The sequence below is a fragment of the Ascaphus truei genome, chromosome 8 (assembly GCF_040206685.1).
Source record: "Ascaphus truei isolate aAscTru1 chromosome 8, aAscTru1.hap1, whole genome shotgun sequence".
NCBI classification, from domain to species: Eukaryota; Metazoa; Chordata; class Amphibia; order Anura; family Ascaphidae; genus Ascaphus; species Ascaphus truei.
The window spans coordinates 64,639,187-64,658,819 of record NC_134490.1 but is presented as its reverse complement, the minus strand read 5'-3'; the positions used below and the strand labels follow the sequence as shown (position 1 = coordinate 64,658,819).

At 45.1% G+C, this 19,633-nt stretch overlaps 1 protein-coding gene across 1 annotated transcript; it reads right to left on the bottom strand.

Moving 5' to 3' along the window:
• Positions 1-10,396: 10,396 nt before the first annotated feature.
• Positions 10,397-19,347, bottom strand: AVPI1 (arginine vasopressin induced 1). The gene is made up of 3 exons (XM_075612370.1): positions 18,978-19,347; positions 13,920-14,260; positions 10,397-11,811 (listed from the first exon to the last, which is right to left on the bottom strand). Exons 1-3 carry the CDS (start codon positions 19,107-19,109, stop codon positions 11,631-11,633), a joined length of 654 nt encoding a protein of 217 aa, XP_075468485.1. The 5' UTR covers positions 19,110-19,347; the 3' UTR covers positions 10,397-11,630.
• Positions 19,348-19,633: the final 286 nt, after the last annotated feature.

The window sequence follows — 19,633 nt, the reverse complement described above, 5'->3', positions numbered from 1 at the left end:
TGATGATGCTGTTATCCGCATTTATTTATTGGCCAGTTTGTTGGCTCTGTGGGGTCGATGTACTAAGTGTCGCCAACAGCTTTTTCTAGTACAAAATTGGCATGCCAAGCAATATTTCCACTGCACTTGTGTACGAATTTCTCCATCTACGCCAGCTGCGTAAAATATCTTTTTTCAGGTTTTTTTGGCGCACAGAAAATGGCCTGCACCTGGCGTAACCCAGTTGTAAATAATATGTAATAAAGAATGTTTGTGCGATACAATCAATTAATTTGTCAATCGTCCGCCAAGTTTAACTAGGCTTAAACACTAAAGTGTTGTGTAAATGGCGCTCGCGCAGAATTAAGTTATGTATCAATTCATCATTTTATTTGTGGCTGCACGGATGTCTAATTACATAACTTGATGACGTGTTAACAGCATCGCTATGGTAAATAATATTACCCTAATAATGAATTTTTACGAACTAGTTATGAATACAAAAAAAATACTCGATTCTTGTTTTAATTTAAATTGTATCAATCTGTTATTAACATGGCCCTATAAAATTATTTTAATAAATGATACGTCCTGTATAAAGTCTTCATACATATGATGCACTTTTTCTGAAGATTTAGCTGACTTTTTTGCACTTAAATTTTGATGCACAAAAAAAAAAAAGTGAACTAATCTTAGTACATAGGCCATAGAAGTGATAATTTACTGAGATGGAAATACTTTGGAAGCTCTGGCTGTTGGGCAAAATGTATAATGTTGTACAGTACTTTTTTTTTTATTATTATAATTTTCCTTTTTTGTGCAGCTTCAGACATCAAGCTCTTCACCCCAATCTGCCTGCAAAACAGCCAGTTAATAAACCGTGTTTGTATTACCACAAGCAATGGTTGATCTTCCAGTGTACAACACAGAACCTAGATTTAATAATGCTACAACCTAAAGCAGCACTCGTCTGTTCACAATGTGTTTTTGTAACTTACCTGAACTGGAGGTCCCCTGGAGCGGATCTGTGGTTCCCTAACATCCGATGATGCCTTTGGTTCCCAATCACAAAGCTGTATTATTCACTGGGTGAGAATACTTGGCTGGTGGACTCAAAACGGCAATGGGGATGGCTTGCTCCTATGCTATTTGTAGGTTTGTTTTTAAACTGGCACACAAACTACAAATTTTGGGGTCAGGGGGAACACACATGAGCTCAGAAGAACCCCCTGGTTCAGGTAAGCTTTAAAATAAAGGAGATTGCTGCCTTCAAAGATGAAAGAACTCTACACATTTATTCACTGCATTGTAAAACCTGCCTGTATAGATCCATGCATGGTGCTTGAACTCAGGCTCCGCATTACCATCAACCCAGCTTTGTTCACAGAAGATATGAGAGTATGTACAGTATAGAGCACCTGTGATTATGAACAAATGTCAACTCAATACTCGCATCACTGATGCGTGGTTACTGTAGCTGTACTACATTTTCTCCTGCCAGTATGATAGCAACAGCATGAAACCTTTGCACTCTTGCAGGGTTTGGAACGCATTGCACTGCAAAGTACTGTATTGCTGTACCCAGCAGCTGCTAATAGGGCTAATAATGTTGTCTTACATTTCAGACCCCTCTGTACTTTGCTAAGTGCATTAAAGACTTGTGATCAGCCACGTCTAAAAGTGTCTGTTTTGATCCTAGCCAACCTACACACATTTCATGCATGGAGTTAATTGAGAACATGTATTTCTGTCTCTTTATGTAACGTTGTGGAATTATAATTGTCTGCATTGCACCCCAAGTGAAACCTTTCTTTTTAGGAGTAAACAAGCTTATTTTCACAGCATGTCCAGGCCACGATCTAAAGCCCCAATATTCAATTGCATGTCTGCGTGGACAAAAGTATATAATAATAATAAGTTTATTCTATATTGTTCTCAACCACCAGAGGGATAGGCTCCACTCTCTAGTGTTACCAGCTATAGATTTCTCCTTTCATTATGGGTGATCATGCTTATTTGAAAAAAATCCTTGTTTTGTGAACATTCCTGAAATGTAAATAATGCATCTTCTTTTAAAGGGGCATTTCCTCTTGCCCATTTTTTTACTTTAATAAATGAAGTAATTCCTTACCTTTTACAACAATTAAAAGAACATATAAGCTAGCTCTAGCGCCATGACTCCCGACTAAGCTTGTACAGCAAAACGCGTTGTCTGGATGCAGGGAAGGTAATGACCGGGCTGATCATGTACGGTGTACCAGAAGTGGTGTCAGACACCGGAGCAGCGCCTACTGAGATCCCCGTGGCTTTAGACCGGTTCATATCACTTGTGATTTGGTGTCATTTATTGATCAAATAGGATTCTTTTACTTTTGAGCACAGTCATGTTTGACGTTCGATACCCCATGCGAAATGCGTGAGTGCATATTAAATAGTCCACATATGTAATTTGATGTTAAGGAATATTGCACTAGATTGGTCCTCTCTCAGGCTGGATGATCTCCCCGTGCATTGAAGCTTCAGTTGTGAACACAAATAATGATAATTGAATTGCAATTCATGATGCTGGGAATTAGAAACCCGGTCCTTATTCTGTACACTGATAGCGCTGATCCAGAGCTATCGCAATGGACCGCCCTATTAATTTAAATAGTGCTTTCCGTACAATAGTTTACTCTACAGAATAAGGGCCACTGACTTGGAATGATGACGCTTTTCTCACTTGTGTGCATTTAATGCAGCATTCACTAATGGCATATCCTTGAAATACACATTCATTTGTAATCCCAAAGAGCTGAATTAAAGATAAAATAGACCCACCTTTGGGTGCTGCTGTATATTTTGACTTATCTGCATCTGAATTAGCGTAAGTATCTGATGTTGCTGATCTGTTTTCCTTCCTGAGGAAGTAAAAGTGAGCAGGAAATGCATATTATATAATCTACCTTTTTTAAAGCAAAGAAAAACAATAAATAGCAATATCAGGAAGGTCCCACAGGCTTCACAAATTGGTGAGAATATTTATTACAATGTCACTAGGTTTTCAGCGAACATATTTTTTCTATTTGAAAGTGTATTTTATAGCGGTTTTCACAGGGGCAAGTGATTTTCTGCTGTTAAAGTTGTTAAACAAAAGGCTTACATGTCTGTGGGCATATAGTGAAATAATCGTACATTTAGTAAACTAGCAGTCCTGGTTTCACCTTTTGTTTGTTTTACTATATGCAGCACGTGAATAGCTTTAATGAGAAATTATTACCTAAGCCGCCGATCGATCGATCCCTTCTCCTGTGACAGATCAGCCAATATCCTGCTTGTGTGCCTATCTAAAAGGCAGCCTTCTGACTGTGCTGCAGTCTCTGAAATGCTACAGCTGCAATGTAGCACATTATTGTTAAAGCTTTCAGAGTAATAGACGGTCTGCTGTTTGGAACACAGCAACAGACCTGTTTTGTGATATTTTGTTACGAAAGGGCAGAGGTCTAAAAGGTGCGTCAGAGCCCGTTTCAAGAGGACGTGGATGTGACGTTCTAAATGGTTGCTATAGCAACCAATGGATGTTCAGTACATTAAAACATCATAAATTGCATTAGGAATTGAAAAAAAAATGAAATAAAAAAATGAAATAAAAAAATGCAGCCAGTATTATCTAATAATACAGAACTGCTTTATTTAAAGAATAAAAGTTTGTAGCTTTATTAACCACACAATAGATATTATAAATGACCATTTGCTGCCAGAAGAGCCAGCAGCACATTGGGGCTCATGTACCAAGATTAGATTGTAATGATTATTCAATTTCACTTAATTTTAATAGCTTAAACGTAGTACAAACCTTCATAAAATGTGCATTGTATGTATAAAGGCTTCATACACATGACACATGGTTTGTTGTTTGAAATTAATCTTGAATTGCTGGTTGTTCCACATAATTCTGGTTTAATTGAAATTGTATTTTATAACTGGTATTATTAAAGAAGCGCTATGTACATTAATGGCGCTATATAAATAAAGACATACAATACAATATAAGTTTAGTGTAATATTTATAATAGCCACTCTGTGAATAATCTAAGCAAACAAAAAAACGTAATGAAGGAGCAGTTAGTGTAACAAATGGGTTCAACTATTTGCTTATAGAGCAGCGTTTCCTAACCTTTTTTCCAACTGCACCACCAGCTAGAAAATATTTGGACTGCCAACCCCTAATTAATAAAGCGTATTGCCTACTCCTCAGACTAGTGCTAGCAGAACTGTGTGCTCATCTCAGGCAGTGTGGTGTCCTGAGCAGGTGGGGTGGGGTGGGGGGATCACACGCTTAATAAGGCCCCGAACTGCACCTCTGTCAGACCACCAGACAGTAGTGGGGAATCTACCATAGGTACAGCCAGTTCAGCTGCACCAGGGTCCTGACTGTTAGGGCCCCATCTGCCCATAGTAACACCACCCACCAGAACAGAGTTCCAGCATTTCAACAGGGACCCCTCTCTTCCCACACCCGGGGGCCCTACATGTGCAGTGGGGCATTACCTGGTCGTGGCGGAGGGAGTTTACCCATGTGTTTCTAACACGGGAGTTAGGCCCCACTAGGGACAAAGACCACTTTCCCAGGGTCGTCGTCGTGTACACGCACGCACGCACGCAGCCTTGCGAGAATACCCCCCCCCTCTTATACTCCCGTCACCCTTTACTTCCCCCCCCTCTCCCAACCTGTCTCTCCCCCCCATGTATTTCTTCCCACCTCCTCGATATACGCACACACACAAAATAAGCCCCCTACCCAAACACACACACACACACAATATAATCCCCCCTCCCCAAACACACATAATATAAACCCTTCTCTCCAAACACACACAATATAAGCCCCCCTCCCCAAATACACACACACACACACACAAATAAGCCCCCCTGCCCAAACACACAAATAAGCCCCCTCCCCAAACACGCGCACAAAAATAAGCTCCCCTCTCCAAAAACGCACACAAAAATAAGCCCCCCTCACCCAAATACACAAAAATAAGCCCCCCTCTCCAAATACACAAAAATAAGCCCCCCCTTCCCAAATACACACACAAAAATAAGCCCCCCCCCCCTAGGGGAGAGTAAGGGCCTGGGAGAGTGGTATAGGTGGGGGTCTGGGGGCTTACCTGGGGCCCTTGGATGGGCCTGCTAGAGTAGCATGGCCAGTGCACAGAAGGACCCAGCAGGCCCGCGGAGGCCAGCCAAAGGGGCTGGGGAAGGAAGGCATAGATGGGCGGTGTGTCGAGCAAAGGTGCGTTCCCTGTGCAGGGGCAGCCCCAGGAAAGGGGGGGCTCAGTCTTGCATGCAGAGTGGAAACTGTAGGGTTGCCGTATGGAGGCCCCTGACTGGCCGGGCCCAGGGCCCCACTGAACTTGTATCAGCAACTTCTGCAGTCGCTGCCTTGGTGGGGGAGGGGGGCTGTCATTTGACAGCTGTCAAATACTGTAGGAGCTTCCAGTCCAGCTGCATAAGGCCTCGTCCAGGGTGGCGCTGAGCGGGCAGGCGTGCTCACGCTGGCCGCGATGAAACACATTGTTGCAATGTGTGTGGCCAGCGTGAGCGAGCGCCTGCTCAGCGCTTAGCTGCTTGCCGAAAGCAAGCAAATCTGAATCTGCTAGCACATCACGTGACCGGGCGAACCTGCTCCGTTACGTCTTGGCCACGCCCCCCCCGCGCGCACCTAGCCGGCCACAAATCGCCGGCCGAGGAGCGCGTGACGTCATTGCGCATGAGTGCCAGCGCGCTTGCTCCCTGCCTGGCCACAGCCTAAGGCTGAGTCCCCGCTGGCGCTGAGCTCGGCGCGGTTACATGCATGCATATATATGTGCATGCTCACGCAATGCGCACAAATGCGCGGGCACACACGCTCGGCGCTTTACTTAACACATTTTTTAAACTTTCCCGCTTGCTCGATAGACCGCAATGCGCCCCCCTTTCCCCCCCCTGCACGTGCGCCCATAAGTTGCAGGACACCCGGCGCTCATGCTCTAAGCATGAGCGCGCTCAGCGCCAGCAGGGACTCAGCCTAAGGCCTTGCTTCTGTGGAGGCAAAGCATTGTGGGGAGTGACTTTTTGGAAGCTTCTGGTGTAAGTAGCAGTTATACCACCCACACTGGTATGCAGTTTTGGGCCTTACAAAGTGCGATGTCCCCACCAGGGCCTAGGAACCCGCTATACTGCCTGGGATACGCCAATCCATATATTTTTGGTGAACCACTTGGAGACCCCTCACCATACCCTTGGGGATCATGAACCCCGTTAGGAATCACTGTTGTACAGGCTCCTGAAATGTTTTTTTCCTAAACAAGGCATATTGAGGCTTATTCAATAAAGTGCGGTAGCACAGAGGCGGCACTACAGCTCGGTAACTCCTATTCAAGTCGATGGAGATTTGGATGCGGTCAGTGACGGATTTCCCGATAGGCTCGGACAGCACATTTTCTGGGATTTTTTCCCATATACAGAAGCCCCACTCTCTTCCCCACTAAATTCCTCCAGTAGCATCACGGCGTCAAATGACGATGCGCTGCCAAGACAACGTGATGTCACAACGCTGCAGGAGGTGGCCTGGGCGGTAAAAAGGTAAGTGCCTATAAGCGGCAACATTTTAAATCCGCTACTGGGTGCGGTAGCGCTGAATCGGTGTGGTCACACTTTATTGAATGAGCCCCATTGTGGATGCAATTCTTCACAAAAGAGCTGAAATGTAATTATTAAAATCCTGCTTATGATACGCCTATAACACTCGTAGTTAGTATGCATAATGAAAGCCTGGAGTCCTGTGCTTATTATACATGTTGGTGCAGGCAGAAATGCTCAATGCTGGTGTAGAATCAGCGTGAGCCGCCTGCTCAGATCAGGGCGCTGGTCTATGTAGAACACTTGTGATGCATTTTGAATGTTGGGCCAACATTCTTTAGATAAATGCCACTTCTCTGAGGGTTTTTCCTTTTTGTAAAAATATGTTCCTGAATAACTGAGCGGTTTGTTTTCTTGCAGCTGCCATGTGTTATTCATTGATACAATGAAACCCCTTCCACACGAGTTCACTGTGTATTACATGCCCAGTGTACTAAAGAAATGATTTATATATCCATTACGGCTCATTGTATGTATATCTTTATTTATATAGCGCCATTAATGTACCTAGCGCTTCACAGCAGTTATACATGTGACCTAATATAAATAACAAATAATACAAATAACACATAATGGGAATAAGTGCTTCTGACACAAAAGTAACAATAGGAAAAGGAGTCCCTGTCCCAAACAGCTTACAATCTAATTAGTGAATAGGAAGAACATACAGAGACAGTAGGAGGGCGTTGAGGTAAGTGCCTGCAATGGGCCACGTCGATTTATGAGGTGTATAGTATCACCCATGGAGCTACCCATATGCTTCGTTAAGGAGGTGGGTTTTAAGGTGGGTCTTAAAGGTGGATGGAGAGGGTGCTAGTCGGATATTGAGGGGATGGGCATTCCAGAGGTGTGGGGCAGTCAGTGAGATAGGGTTAAGGCGGGAGAGGGCTTTAGACACAAGGGCGCGTGCATTCACAAAGCGCGATCACATTTCCAAAAGACAAATTACTTTTGGCGCAGCGGCCAAGCGATGGCTACGTCACAGCGGCAGTTCAGCCAATGAGGGCGAACAAGCCGCGTGATGTCATGGCCGCGCCCCTGCTGCGAGTGATCTGAAGGGCACAAGTGTGCGCAGGTGCCCCGTCACTCGCCCTCACTGGGGCCGTAGCCTAAAGCATTAAAAGTGAGGAGAGTTGTGTGTGTTCATTAGGGAGGCCTTCATCCAGCTGTGGATCGATAAGGGCGGCAGATCTATATAGTAAGGAGTAAAAGGGCACTCAGTGATCTTGTAGCAATTGCCCGGATGCTCCAATGAGGGTAGGGATAACAAAACACAATATCGTGCACTCACTGGTAGGTGCTGGGGTTTTTTATTGGTGTGCAGTTTCGGTCCCCAACAATGACCTTTATCATAAGACCTGTGAGTGCATAATATGAAATCTCTCTCTCTCTCTCTCTATATATATATATATATATATATATATATATATATATACACACACACACACACAATTAGTTCAATACCTATTTACTAAACTCCAATTTAAAAAAAAAAAAAAAGCACACCCTATTTTTGTGATTTTTAGTTGAGCCTTAATGCTTTCTGTGTATATGCTGTATATTTGGTTTGGCTCTTTTCCCCCCACTAGCCTCTCTTTATTAGAGGAATTATCATGGCTAATGCTGTTTTGGAAAAAGATCATCTAGTCTAAACACAATGATCTGTATTATTCATAACTACGTGTGCCTTCCATCATATGAATTGGTCAGGAATGTGTCATGTTCATTCTTTCAATGTTATTGCGCACACTGAATGCAGAATGGAAGCTTCAATACAATGAACTGCTGAGCTTCCTCAAGGCAATCCCTCCAGGACAAAGTGTACTAGTGAAAGTGACAGGTTCTCTGTGGATGATTTACACTTAAAAAAAAAAAAATATGTTTTGCCAAAATCCAAAACTTCTTCGTATTGTTTTAAGTGATTTTCCCCCCCCCCCCAACACTTAGGCCGCGCGTTTAGTGCCCGCGACAGGTGACGTCGTCCAAAAACAAATGCATTGCTGACGCGTGCGCTTATAGTAAGCGCGACGGCGAAAATGTGACAGAGCGAGTTCGCATCGTGAATTTTGGTAGCCGGCAATATTTGATTTTTCCAAGGGCTGTCGCCTCATGTGACAGCCCCTGAACTAATCAAATGCCAGTATGCCTGCGACGCCACCGCAAAGCGAAATATAACTTTTGCTGGCGGCGACGGGTGATGTCAAGCGTCGCATCGCCCGTCGCGGGCACTATACGAATGCATCGATGTTATAATAAAATATTTCCAATATTAAATGTTTACACAATCTTCAGTGCATTTCTTCACAAACAATTATTGCAGATATTTATACATAGGGGGGAGAGAGAAGTCGTTTTTGTAATAATTAAACCCATATGTATTTTTAAATACATATTTTTAAAGTCAATTAGTAAACATAGTGAGCCAAGAATTGGGATTTGAGGGGTTGAGCACCTCTGAGGTCAGCGTGTGATAAACAAGTTTGCCCACCCCAAGGCCCCGTTTCCTTAGGCTAAAGTCCCGTTGGAGGCTGCTGCACGTGCGCCTGGCGTTCTGGCAGCGCGTGCACAGCTGACAACCCCGATCTGCGGTCTGCTTGCAGCGATCGGAGGCACGGGGGAGGGGGGGGGGGGCCTAAACAGGGCTTGGAGTAGAGTTGTTTCGATCCATAAATTTCACTAGAATGAATCCTGCAAGCGTGGATATGGGGGGTGGGGGGGTCACTGTTTGTTAGTCAATCACACATGTTTGAATGTATTGACTCCAAAGGCAGATTTTCTCTGCTCCTTTTGTACCCGAGAGACAGACACAGTACCAGGTAAAGGGGTTAAACCATGACACTCCGGCCCTCACCTCCTCGCTTACCGGATCACTTAATTCCCCACTCACTTCACCATATAAAAGCATTAAAACAGGGATTATACACAGAGTTTTACTGTAGTTGCCAAAAATCCAGTCTCTGATTGTCTCCCTGGCGCACCATGTGATGCATCGCCGCAGGGGAACACAATTCACTTATATCCCCTGCTGGCTGACGCCACCTAGGGAGGCGGTAAGGGGCTGGTGAGAGGCGCGTGCGCCGCCAGCTGCAGCGGGGACCTAGCCTTATATTGGTCTCTGGGAAGGATGGTGTGAGAGAACGGTAAAGAGAACACTTGATTGGCAAACACGCCCTCATTCCGACGTCCCCCCCAAGAAATGCTGTAACCTTTCCAGTGCCCTTCTGATGTACAAAAGTATGTGGTGGCAAAATGCTCATCAGGAAGAACCTCAACCGTGGGGGAGGGGGCGACAGACACGTGATCGCACCAGGCAATGCCAGGAGGTCTCTGGCACTTTGATGAATAACTTTTTCCGCATCGGCACCAAAGAAACAAATGCAGCCAAAAGCATTTATTTTTGCATTGTTAGGTTGTTTTCAAATAAATTTTAAAAAAAATATATAAAGATTTGGATAGTCTAGAGTGACCACTTCAGACTTCACCTGTAACAACTCACCTGGGGAGTGCAGACTGATTACTTTTAATCTGTAGAATATGGCCACCCGTTTGCCAATTTCCACATACACAAATGTAGTTGGGACAGAAGGGGTAATACACCCCTTTATTAAAAAAAAAAAAAAAAAGAGCGATGTTTTTTATAAGGTTTGAAACTGGGGGTTCCCAGAGCTGAAAAAAAGCGCATGAAACAAATTCTTCCCACAAAAAAATAAAAACCAACTCCTGATAAGAGTAAAATTAAACCAGAAACTTTGCATTTTGCACTTAGTCAGATGAATAGTTTATTATACCATCAACTCATGAAATGTACTAATTGCTTTGAAAACCAAGTTATTGTGCCTCTGTCAGTTTATAAAGATACATTGTTATTTATATAGTGTGCTTATATTATTTGCAATTTTTATTTTATTTTACGGACCATCACCGGGTCCCAACAAATGGAAAATCAAGGAGACGAAAATCTGGTTTGGGAATCCACATGCAAGTCAGTCAGTGGCAGCAATATACGTGCCATTGTTCCTCAGAGCATGCAAGGTTAAATCCACATCTCGCTCAATCATTAATTTAAAGCAGCAATACCTTTTTTTTTTTTAAATTACAGGTTTGAAGCAGGGGGTCCCCAGAGCTGAATTATGTTAATTTCAGTACCTGGGCCCCTCTGCTTTCAGGGATACTTACCTGCGTAGGGAGGGGGGGCGGTATCTGTGGTTTAACTGTCCCGGTCACACGATCCAATAAGAAGCTGCACTGATTGAAGTTACAGCTTCCCAATGGCCCGCGGGATATTTAAACACCGCTATTTCCATAGGCACACAGTTCCATGGCTACAGACGCATCAGAAACCTTACGCAGGCAAGCATCTCTGAAAGCAGGAGGTCCACAGAGCTGAAATTCACACATTCAGCTCCGAATACCCCATATTTCCATCCTGTAACAGATCCCTGCTTAGATGCATCTCAACACAAACTTATTGTTTAGCCATATGGCAATTTAGTTTGTCTTACCAATAAAGTCCAACATTTTTATTATACTATTTTGATTACAACCACTGTGCAATTATGTGATGTCATTAGCCATGCAAAGCTCATGATGCGATTCGAGACTGTCACTCACTCCTGCATTGCTCAGGGTCAAATTAAATCCAGTGGAGCTTTAGCTTGTTCATCATACTGTAAACCAAGGGTGCCACGAGCTGCAATATCCCATAAAGGTCTCAAGGATGAAAGGTCCACTTTGGACCCGAAACGTTGCACTACCCACTGTTCCAAAATAAATGGCAACTGCTTAAATACTTTTTTTGTAAGCAGAGCTCAATTGTGTGTTTTGGAGGAATCCTGCTGTTTGTTGTTTATTTATCAAAGACAAAGTGAAGCCCGGGAGAGATGTTTGAGTCACATGTTTTCTCCAATCTACAGCAGCACAGAGATTCATGATGGGATAGGGGCAGAACTGAAATCCACACCCCCCCTACTTCATTATCCAGTTCCAGCTCAGCGCCTTATCTTGTGCATATAGTCTGAGATCCGCCTCTGCTGCTGTTTAGTTTTAGCTGCTCTCCGCAGCGCAGGCCGTTTCTGCTTTCCACCAGATGGCCGGTCTTGGCTCACACTGCTCTTCTGCTGCGTGTCATCCTCATGAGATGTGCTGCCCCTGTGGCCGACTTCATGTATGCTACACAGGAAAAACCAACCGGGGACACGCATGAGTAATGCAGAACCTACCACATCAACCATATAGAGCAGGCGTAGCCAACTCCAGTCCTCAAGAGCTAAATCATTAGGTCAGGTTTTAAGGATATCCCTGCTTCAGCACAGATGGCTCAATCAAAGACTGAGCCTTTGATTGAGCCACCTGTGCTGAAGCAGGAACTGATTGAACCACCTTTGCGGAAGCAGGGATATCCTGAAAAGCGGACCTGTTGGTAGCTCGAGGACTGGAGTTGGCTACTCCTGATGTAGAACTTCTGTAACCCTTTCACTGCTGCCAGGTTTGCCACACCCGTGGCAATAAAACAATTGAAATATCGTAGCTAAAAACACAGCACACTCGCATGTAATTACATTAGACATTTGCCGTTGCGTCTCTCTTGGTTCCGAGCTGATCCGCCCCGTCACCTGTAGCTCTCCAATGAATTGTTAGTAAGGACAATCGCATCGGGGGAAACTACGTCCCACGTTTATTTACTCGACACATTTTCCTCTTTATGGTGTTCCTTCACCAAGGTGCCAAAATCTTCAAATGCCACAATGCTGTGGGCGCGGCCCACACCTCCCTTACCAACAATTCATTGGAGAACTGCAATAAAACAATGAACACTGTGTGTAACGTACACGGCACACAGCCGCACAACTGAAACAACAAAAAGAAATAAGTATAGGTCTGTGACGTCAGCATTACTCTGCCACTGGCACTTTAAGGAGTGGCTGGCACTGTGCCCGCTGGGAATTAATACTGTGACCGCTGATTAAAACCTTTAAGAGTAAAGAGATCTTGGCAAATCGGGAAGATTCGCCTTCCTTTAACAGATCGAGACGCCTGCTTCTTCAGGACTGACCCAGCAAGGACTTGCTTGGTGCTGCTCACCATAGCAGTGAGTGGAGAGTCACTCCTGGCAAAGCCTCTATTATTCTTGCTGGAGTAGTTGGGGAGAGGCAGACGGGACGGTTATTAAAGGTAGCTATAGTTTGACAGGAGCAAGGTTCCAGCTATTTAATATTCGTAAACATGAAAAGGGTTTTACTTTTAAGTACACTGTTAAAACAGGGTTTTCCCCGTGCCATAAATAATTTAAGGCCCCATATCACTCAAAAAGGTCAAATAAAGTAACGCTGCTTATTATTACCATCTGCTTGTTTTGTTTTCATTTAAATGCAGTATGTAACTTTGTATTTTAAAGAAGTAAGTCATATCACCAAGTCTTAGGCCGAGTCCATAGAAGGACAGGCCGCGCTGAGCCGTGCGGACGCCCCGCGCTGAGCCCCTGCATCCTCAATGAGGATGCCTTGAGAGGGGGCTCACACGAGCGTGCGGAGGCGTTGGATTTTTCAGCCGACAGCCAAGCTGTTTTTCAGCGCGCTGTCGGCTGAAAACATCCAATCAGCGCGGAGCAGCATGAACATGTCGGCGCCGTGACGTTGACGTCGGTGCGTCTCGGGCGATTGGCCCAGCGACGTCACTGCCCCGCCTCCCTCAGTCTCCCCCCGTCTCCGATCGCGCCCGCTGGCTCGCCTGCATGGGCATGAAATCGTGCAGATTTCAGCACGCGAGCCTCAGCGTCAGCGCGGCTCCGAACTCCTCACCCCTCTATGGCCCCAGCCTTATACGGCTAACATTTAGATTTAGGGCAGTGTTTGTATGCAGAGATGAGCATATATTTATAGCACTATAGGTATCCAACAAAAAAATAAATTAAAAAGATGCCGCCCCCTCCCCCCCCAGGTTTAAAGGGGGGTTATTTATGGAAGCAGGCATTTCCTTGAGCTGAAATCAACACGGTGCTTCAAACCTGTTAAAAACTGTTTTTCTTTGTGCAGTTATTTGAAATAAATTGCACAAAAGGCTAAAATAATTATTTTTAAAAAGAAAGAATCAGTTCAACAAGATGAGCTTGAGGTTGCACTAAAGCAGGGGCCAACTCCCATCCTCAAGCGACTGGTCTTCAGGATATCCCTGCTTGAGCACATATCAACGACTGGATATCTTGAAAACCTGACCTGTTGGTGGCCCTTGAGGACTGGCGTTGGCTGCCCCCGTGCTAAAGGATTAAAATGACACTTTACCAGAGTTTGCTGAAATGTTGTATGGACAGGGCTCCAATTTGGTCGCTGGCCAGTTTGGGGGCTGGCTGGTGGATCGCTTTGTTCCTTTTCTTCCGCCGTAGCTGGATCAACGCTTCCGCTATGCGTCGGTCCCCTGCGTACTCGCAGATGATCCGGGCTCGCTCGTCGGCGCACTCGTCCCCACTGGTCCGGAACAGAGTCTCTATTTGAAGGAGGCCCACGTCTTTGAAAATGTTCGCGGACGCCGATTTCCGTGCTCGTGGCTCGGGGGCCTGCCACGTAGTGGAGGGTGTGCTGATCACAGAAGCAGGCGTGCCCATGGTACAATCACTATGACCACACTGCAGGAAAAAGATGCAATGGATGAGATAAAACGGACTTAATACTCATTGTCTCCAAACTATTGAAAGAAAAAAATAGTTACATAGTAGAGAGGGTTGAGAAGACATATGTCCATCAAGTTCAACCTATGCTACATTTAGATGACAAATACAGGATAACGTATTTCGATCTAGAGGAAGGCAAACAAAAAAAACAAACCCCCCAGTGAAATATAATACAATATCTTGTAAGGGGAAAAATAAATTCCTTCCCGACTCCAAATAATTTAATGAGGATTTCTTCCCGAATCAACATCCTTCCCATGTTTACTTACTTGGTATACCTTACTTACTGGTTTACTTACCTGTATACCTTTCCTTTCTCCAAAGATGTCCAATTTTTTTCTTTTTTTAAAGATATCTATTGTATCTGCCATCACAGTAGCCATGGGTAATGAATTCCACATTGTAACTGCCCTTACTGTAAAATCTCCTTTCCTACAACCTTAAGGCCTTGCTCAGACAGGGCGCGCTGCGACGTGTGCCCGTCCGTCGCAAATTTGGGTTGTGCGGTGGGATTTTTCAAACTGAAAACTCCACCGATGGCAAAGTGCAGCGGTGTCGCTGCGACATTTTGCCGGCACAACCCGAATTGAAATTTGGGGCTACCGTCGCGTGACGCGAGCTGGTTCAGCCAATAAAGGCGAACCAGCTCCGTGACGTGTTCGTTACACGCCCCCGCCACGATCTGGCTCCTGCAGTTTGAGCACAGATCGCTGGGCTACAGGAGCGCGAACGCAAGTAGGCGTAGCGCCCTGTCGGAGCGAGCCCTAAGGGATGGCCCTCTCTCATTTGTACTGCAATTAAGCATTGATGTATACAGCAGTTTTTCATTTTTACACAGTAAAATTAAGTATCTTCCCCCTTTTGCTGCCAGAGGGGCTCGGAACTCATTGCAAAGCAAAGGGTTCAAATGAAAGATCGCAAAACTATATTTGAAATGTAAGTGTTAATATTTTGTTCACATTAATTTTTCAGTCTGTTTTGAACATGCATCTACATTAACATTTCTATGTTTCATCTATTTTCTTGCCAGTGCCCGGAAATGGCATTATTTCGTTATGATGAGCTTGGTTTCACTTCAGGTTTTTATAGGTGGCACACTTTCTTTAAGCAGATATGCAAGTTTCAATCCAATGTAGCAGATATAATACTCGTCTTTGCTACCTCAAATATGCAGGGGTTGTTTGCATCCGTTCCTCCACTTCTTTTGGAGATCAACGAAAAACCTGATATAGTGATAATGCTGCTGGAATACGCAGTGGGGGTCAGTGGGAGAAGATGAGTATTTTCTGCTACATTTTCTTATTAAAAGCAGATGTCCATGCTGTCGTATTTTTAAAATGTTATTTCTCTCCCCCCTCCCCCCCCCCCCGTTTAATATGTGCCTCAATACAATCCACACAATGATGAGTAATTAGCCAAGTTTCCAATCGATCAAGCTTCAGTTCGGAGGTTCACTAAATGGCCGTCAATGCAGCACATGGGGACCAAAGATGCAAAGTTCTGTGGGAAAGATCATGTGACCAGGCCGTCACTAGATACAATTGGTGCACTGCTAGAGAGAGGGCGGGGCTCAAAAAGAGGCGTGCCAGAGCCTGTTTCAGAAGAGGAAGGGGGTGTGACTTTAATGGTTGCCATAGGAACAAAAAAATGCCTGTTACATTATAATACATGAAAAACGTAATTCAGAGATGTTTAAAAAAATGCTACAAGTATTTTCTCATAGTACAGAATTGATTAAGAAAAAAAAAAAACCATGCAGGATATTGCTTGGTCTGCAGCTTTACGCCAGGCTCTTTTCTGTAAAATACAAGTGTTTCCTTGGATCAGGCCCCCTTTTCCCTACCCAACACCACGATTTAGCGTAATACAGTGTACTCCACTGACAGAGGATAGAGCTGGGATTAAGTAGCTGTTAGTGAGGTCGTGTTCTAAATGACATCAGGCAGATACTCGTGACAAAGGGTAGCTGCCGCAGAAGTGCAGCGGGTACCAACATTGGATGGCACCCACCTGCCAAAAATAAAAAAACAGTAGTACCTTGTATTGATAAGATGCATGTGATCAGAAGTAACAGAACAGGGTCACTAATGGTTCATCTGCAGCAGGGAAAAGGAACGCCTATTTTCCATGGGCCACACATCACAGATCCTCATGTGATGCATCCTGACTGGCAAGCGTCATTTACCAGAATTTGGAGTCCTGCCAGTCCCACATTTCCGTCAACCATCGCTCAGCCCATATGAATCACAGAATTAACATGCCCAAATATATATATATATTTTTTTTTATTATTATTTTTATTATACTGCTACACCCTGATTACACATTTGTTATGGAATTATCCAGTAGTTTTTCCGCTTTGTGGAATTATATTTTGCCCCCACAATGCATTGTGATTGTTAGGTATATAAAGGCTGATTGGGTGATAAGGTGGGAGTGCTGCTTTAAAGAAACAAAGCTCGGGTCACTATTCTTTGTTTTTTACCTGAACTGGAGGGTCCCCTGGAGCTGCCCAATATCTGGGGACTCCTGGTTCCTGTAGTGAGGCTTTGGGCAAAAATATCTGCCCACTGGACAAAAAAATGGCCGCAAAGTCAGGGCTCACTGTGGCTGTCACTAGATAGGGTAGCGCCATTCTCAGATACTTTACATCTCGTATGCACTGACCTCGACCCCTTGCAGATGCACTTACCAGAACACCCTCCTGCTATCTCTGTAAATTCTCCCCACTTAGATTGTAAGCTCCTCAGGGAAGGGACTTCATTTCCTATTGTTACTTTTATTCATATTATTATGTCACCTGTATTACGGCTGTGAAGCGCCAAGTACATGGATGACGCTATATGACTAAAGATATACGTACATAGCAGCAACGTCAGTGATTGAGTGGGGTTTTTATTGGTGACCCTGGAGGCCACATTTGTGGGTTTTTTTTTTTTTTTTTTTTTAAGAGACAACCAATTACAAAGCTAAAAAAAAAAAAAAAACAACTAAAAAAACCATTTTACGGAGAACAGGAGGACCCTGGATGCGCTAAATTCGGTGGACTGAAAATTATATATATATATATTATTTTTATTTTTTCAGGGATTTGCTGCTTTAAATCTGAGAACATATTCAACTGCCCAAACCCAGTAAAATGTTTAACCCAGAAGTGGCCAACTCCAAACCTCAAGGGCCAGGTCGGGTTTTAAGGATATCCCTGCTTCAGCACAGGTGATTCATCTGTGCTGAAGCTGGGATATCCTTAAAACCTGACCTGTTGGTGGCCCTTGACAACTGGATTTGGCTACCCCTGGTTTAGCAAAATGCAGGGCGCTATCGGACATTGCAGCTATGCTCATCTTGTCAAACTCAAACAGGTGAAGGACCTCGCCAACAGTGGAGGGGTGAGCAGGATAAAGAAATGGCTGGCAGGGATGAATCGTGAAGAAGGTGCTAGTGGGAGAATTTGGGTAGGAAATTACTCCTGCTGCAAAACTGCTAATGCACCAAAACCTCCAACGGCTTGAGACCGGCTAAATATAGACCATAAACAAATGCACATGTAGAGCCACCTGTTTCTTTCCCATCTTCCAGTGATAAGAAAAATGATGCGAGATGTCTTAAAACGTGTGTTACATTTCTTACTTTGCAAAATTCTGAGCAACTCACTCTCAGGCCTTGACAACCAATGCAGTGGCACTAGTATCATAAGAATGGGCCATAAACACTGGGTATCCAACCCCCCCCCCTCCTCCGTGAGCTCTGCAGCAGTTACCAGGCTATTCTGCATGTCCTGTAGGCTGCGTCCATAGTCAGCCGTGCTGAGGCGCGCGGAGGCTGAGGGAAAGCGGGTGCTTTCCCTGGCCTTGGTCCGCGCGCCGTCGGGGGGCAAGCCAGTGACGTCACGGAGCTGCGAACCGCTCACGTGACGCTTGAATTTAAAATTTGGCTAAGACTTACGCTTCCGCACGCTTGCGGAAGCGAGCCCCTGCTAAAGCCGCTCTCATTGCGGCTGCAGGGGCTCAGTGCCGAGCCGGAGCGCGCCTCAGCACGGGTCAGCGCTGGACACAGCCGTATACTGTAGCCATCATACAGGAGAACACAGGGGACTGGGACCAAAGCCCAGATCCCTGCATCCTATATAATGTCCTTATAGAACAGTTTGCAAAACCCAGTGTAAGAAAAGCAATACCGTGTGTGTGTAATTTTATTACAATAGATTTATAAACACTTTTTTTGCAAATAGGGTGTGGTATGAAATATTGCAGCCACTGCAGGAGAATAAAAAAAAATCTAATACACTTGCAACCAAATTATAAACATTTTCCATCTATTCATCCAGAACTGGGTATACAAGGTGTGGGGTATTTACATTGTGTATACACAAGGTTATCAAATCACCATGGCATTAACATTGAGCAGGATAGCAGCTATGTGAAATACGAGCTGCACAAACATAGGTTATCAAATCACCATGGCATTAACATTCAGCAGGATAGTAGCGATGTGAAATTTGAGACATATAAATATGTCAAATAATCCGCATTAATTCCAAACCGTAACCCCCTCCACCCCAATGAGTGCGCGAATGGGTTAAGGGAAGGGGGGGGGGGGGTGCCCCGTGCATTAAACTGCAGAGGAATACATTTCTGCAGACATGTAACAGGAATGAATGGGACCCACAAACCTGGTTTAGCCGGGAGATTAATGCGTCTCGCCCATCGTTTCCTCCTACATGGAAGGCGTCCTCGCGGTCACTGCCCAGCTCGGGACCGAGCCCTGCAGCCCGCAATCTCATCTCCTGCACACACTGTATCATGCCCGCAATCTCATCTCCTGCACACAATCCCCTCTCCTGCACACAATCCCCCCTCCTGCACACACTGTATCATGCACACAATCCTATCTCCTGCACACACTGTATCATGCACATAACCCCCTTTCCTGCACACATTGTATGATGCACACAATCTCTCCTCTCCTGCACTACACCAGTCTCCGCCTCTGCCGGCTTGCAGACGCGCCCGGGTCACAGTTCGATGAAGAGAACGTGAGGACAAGGACGGACCAATCCGCGAGGGCGAGGGGCGTGTCCCTGGGCGAAGCAGTGCCGCGGCGGGACACGTGGCGGGATGAGTTCATGCTATTGACGTCAATGGGCACAGTGTAGCTAAGCGTAAGCGGGCACCAGCCTGGATCCCTGCGCCTGAGGGAGCGGCCGCGTGCGTAGGTGATAGACATAAAGCGGTTTATAGCCTCCCCCGTCCAATCCTCCCCCCCGCACTGTTCGAGCTGCCTGCATTCCCTCCCCCTTGCACACTCCTCCCCAGTGCAATTATCGCC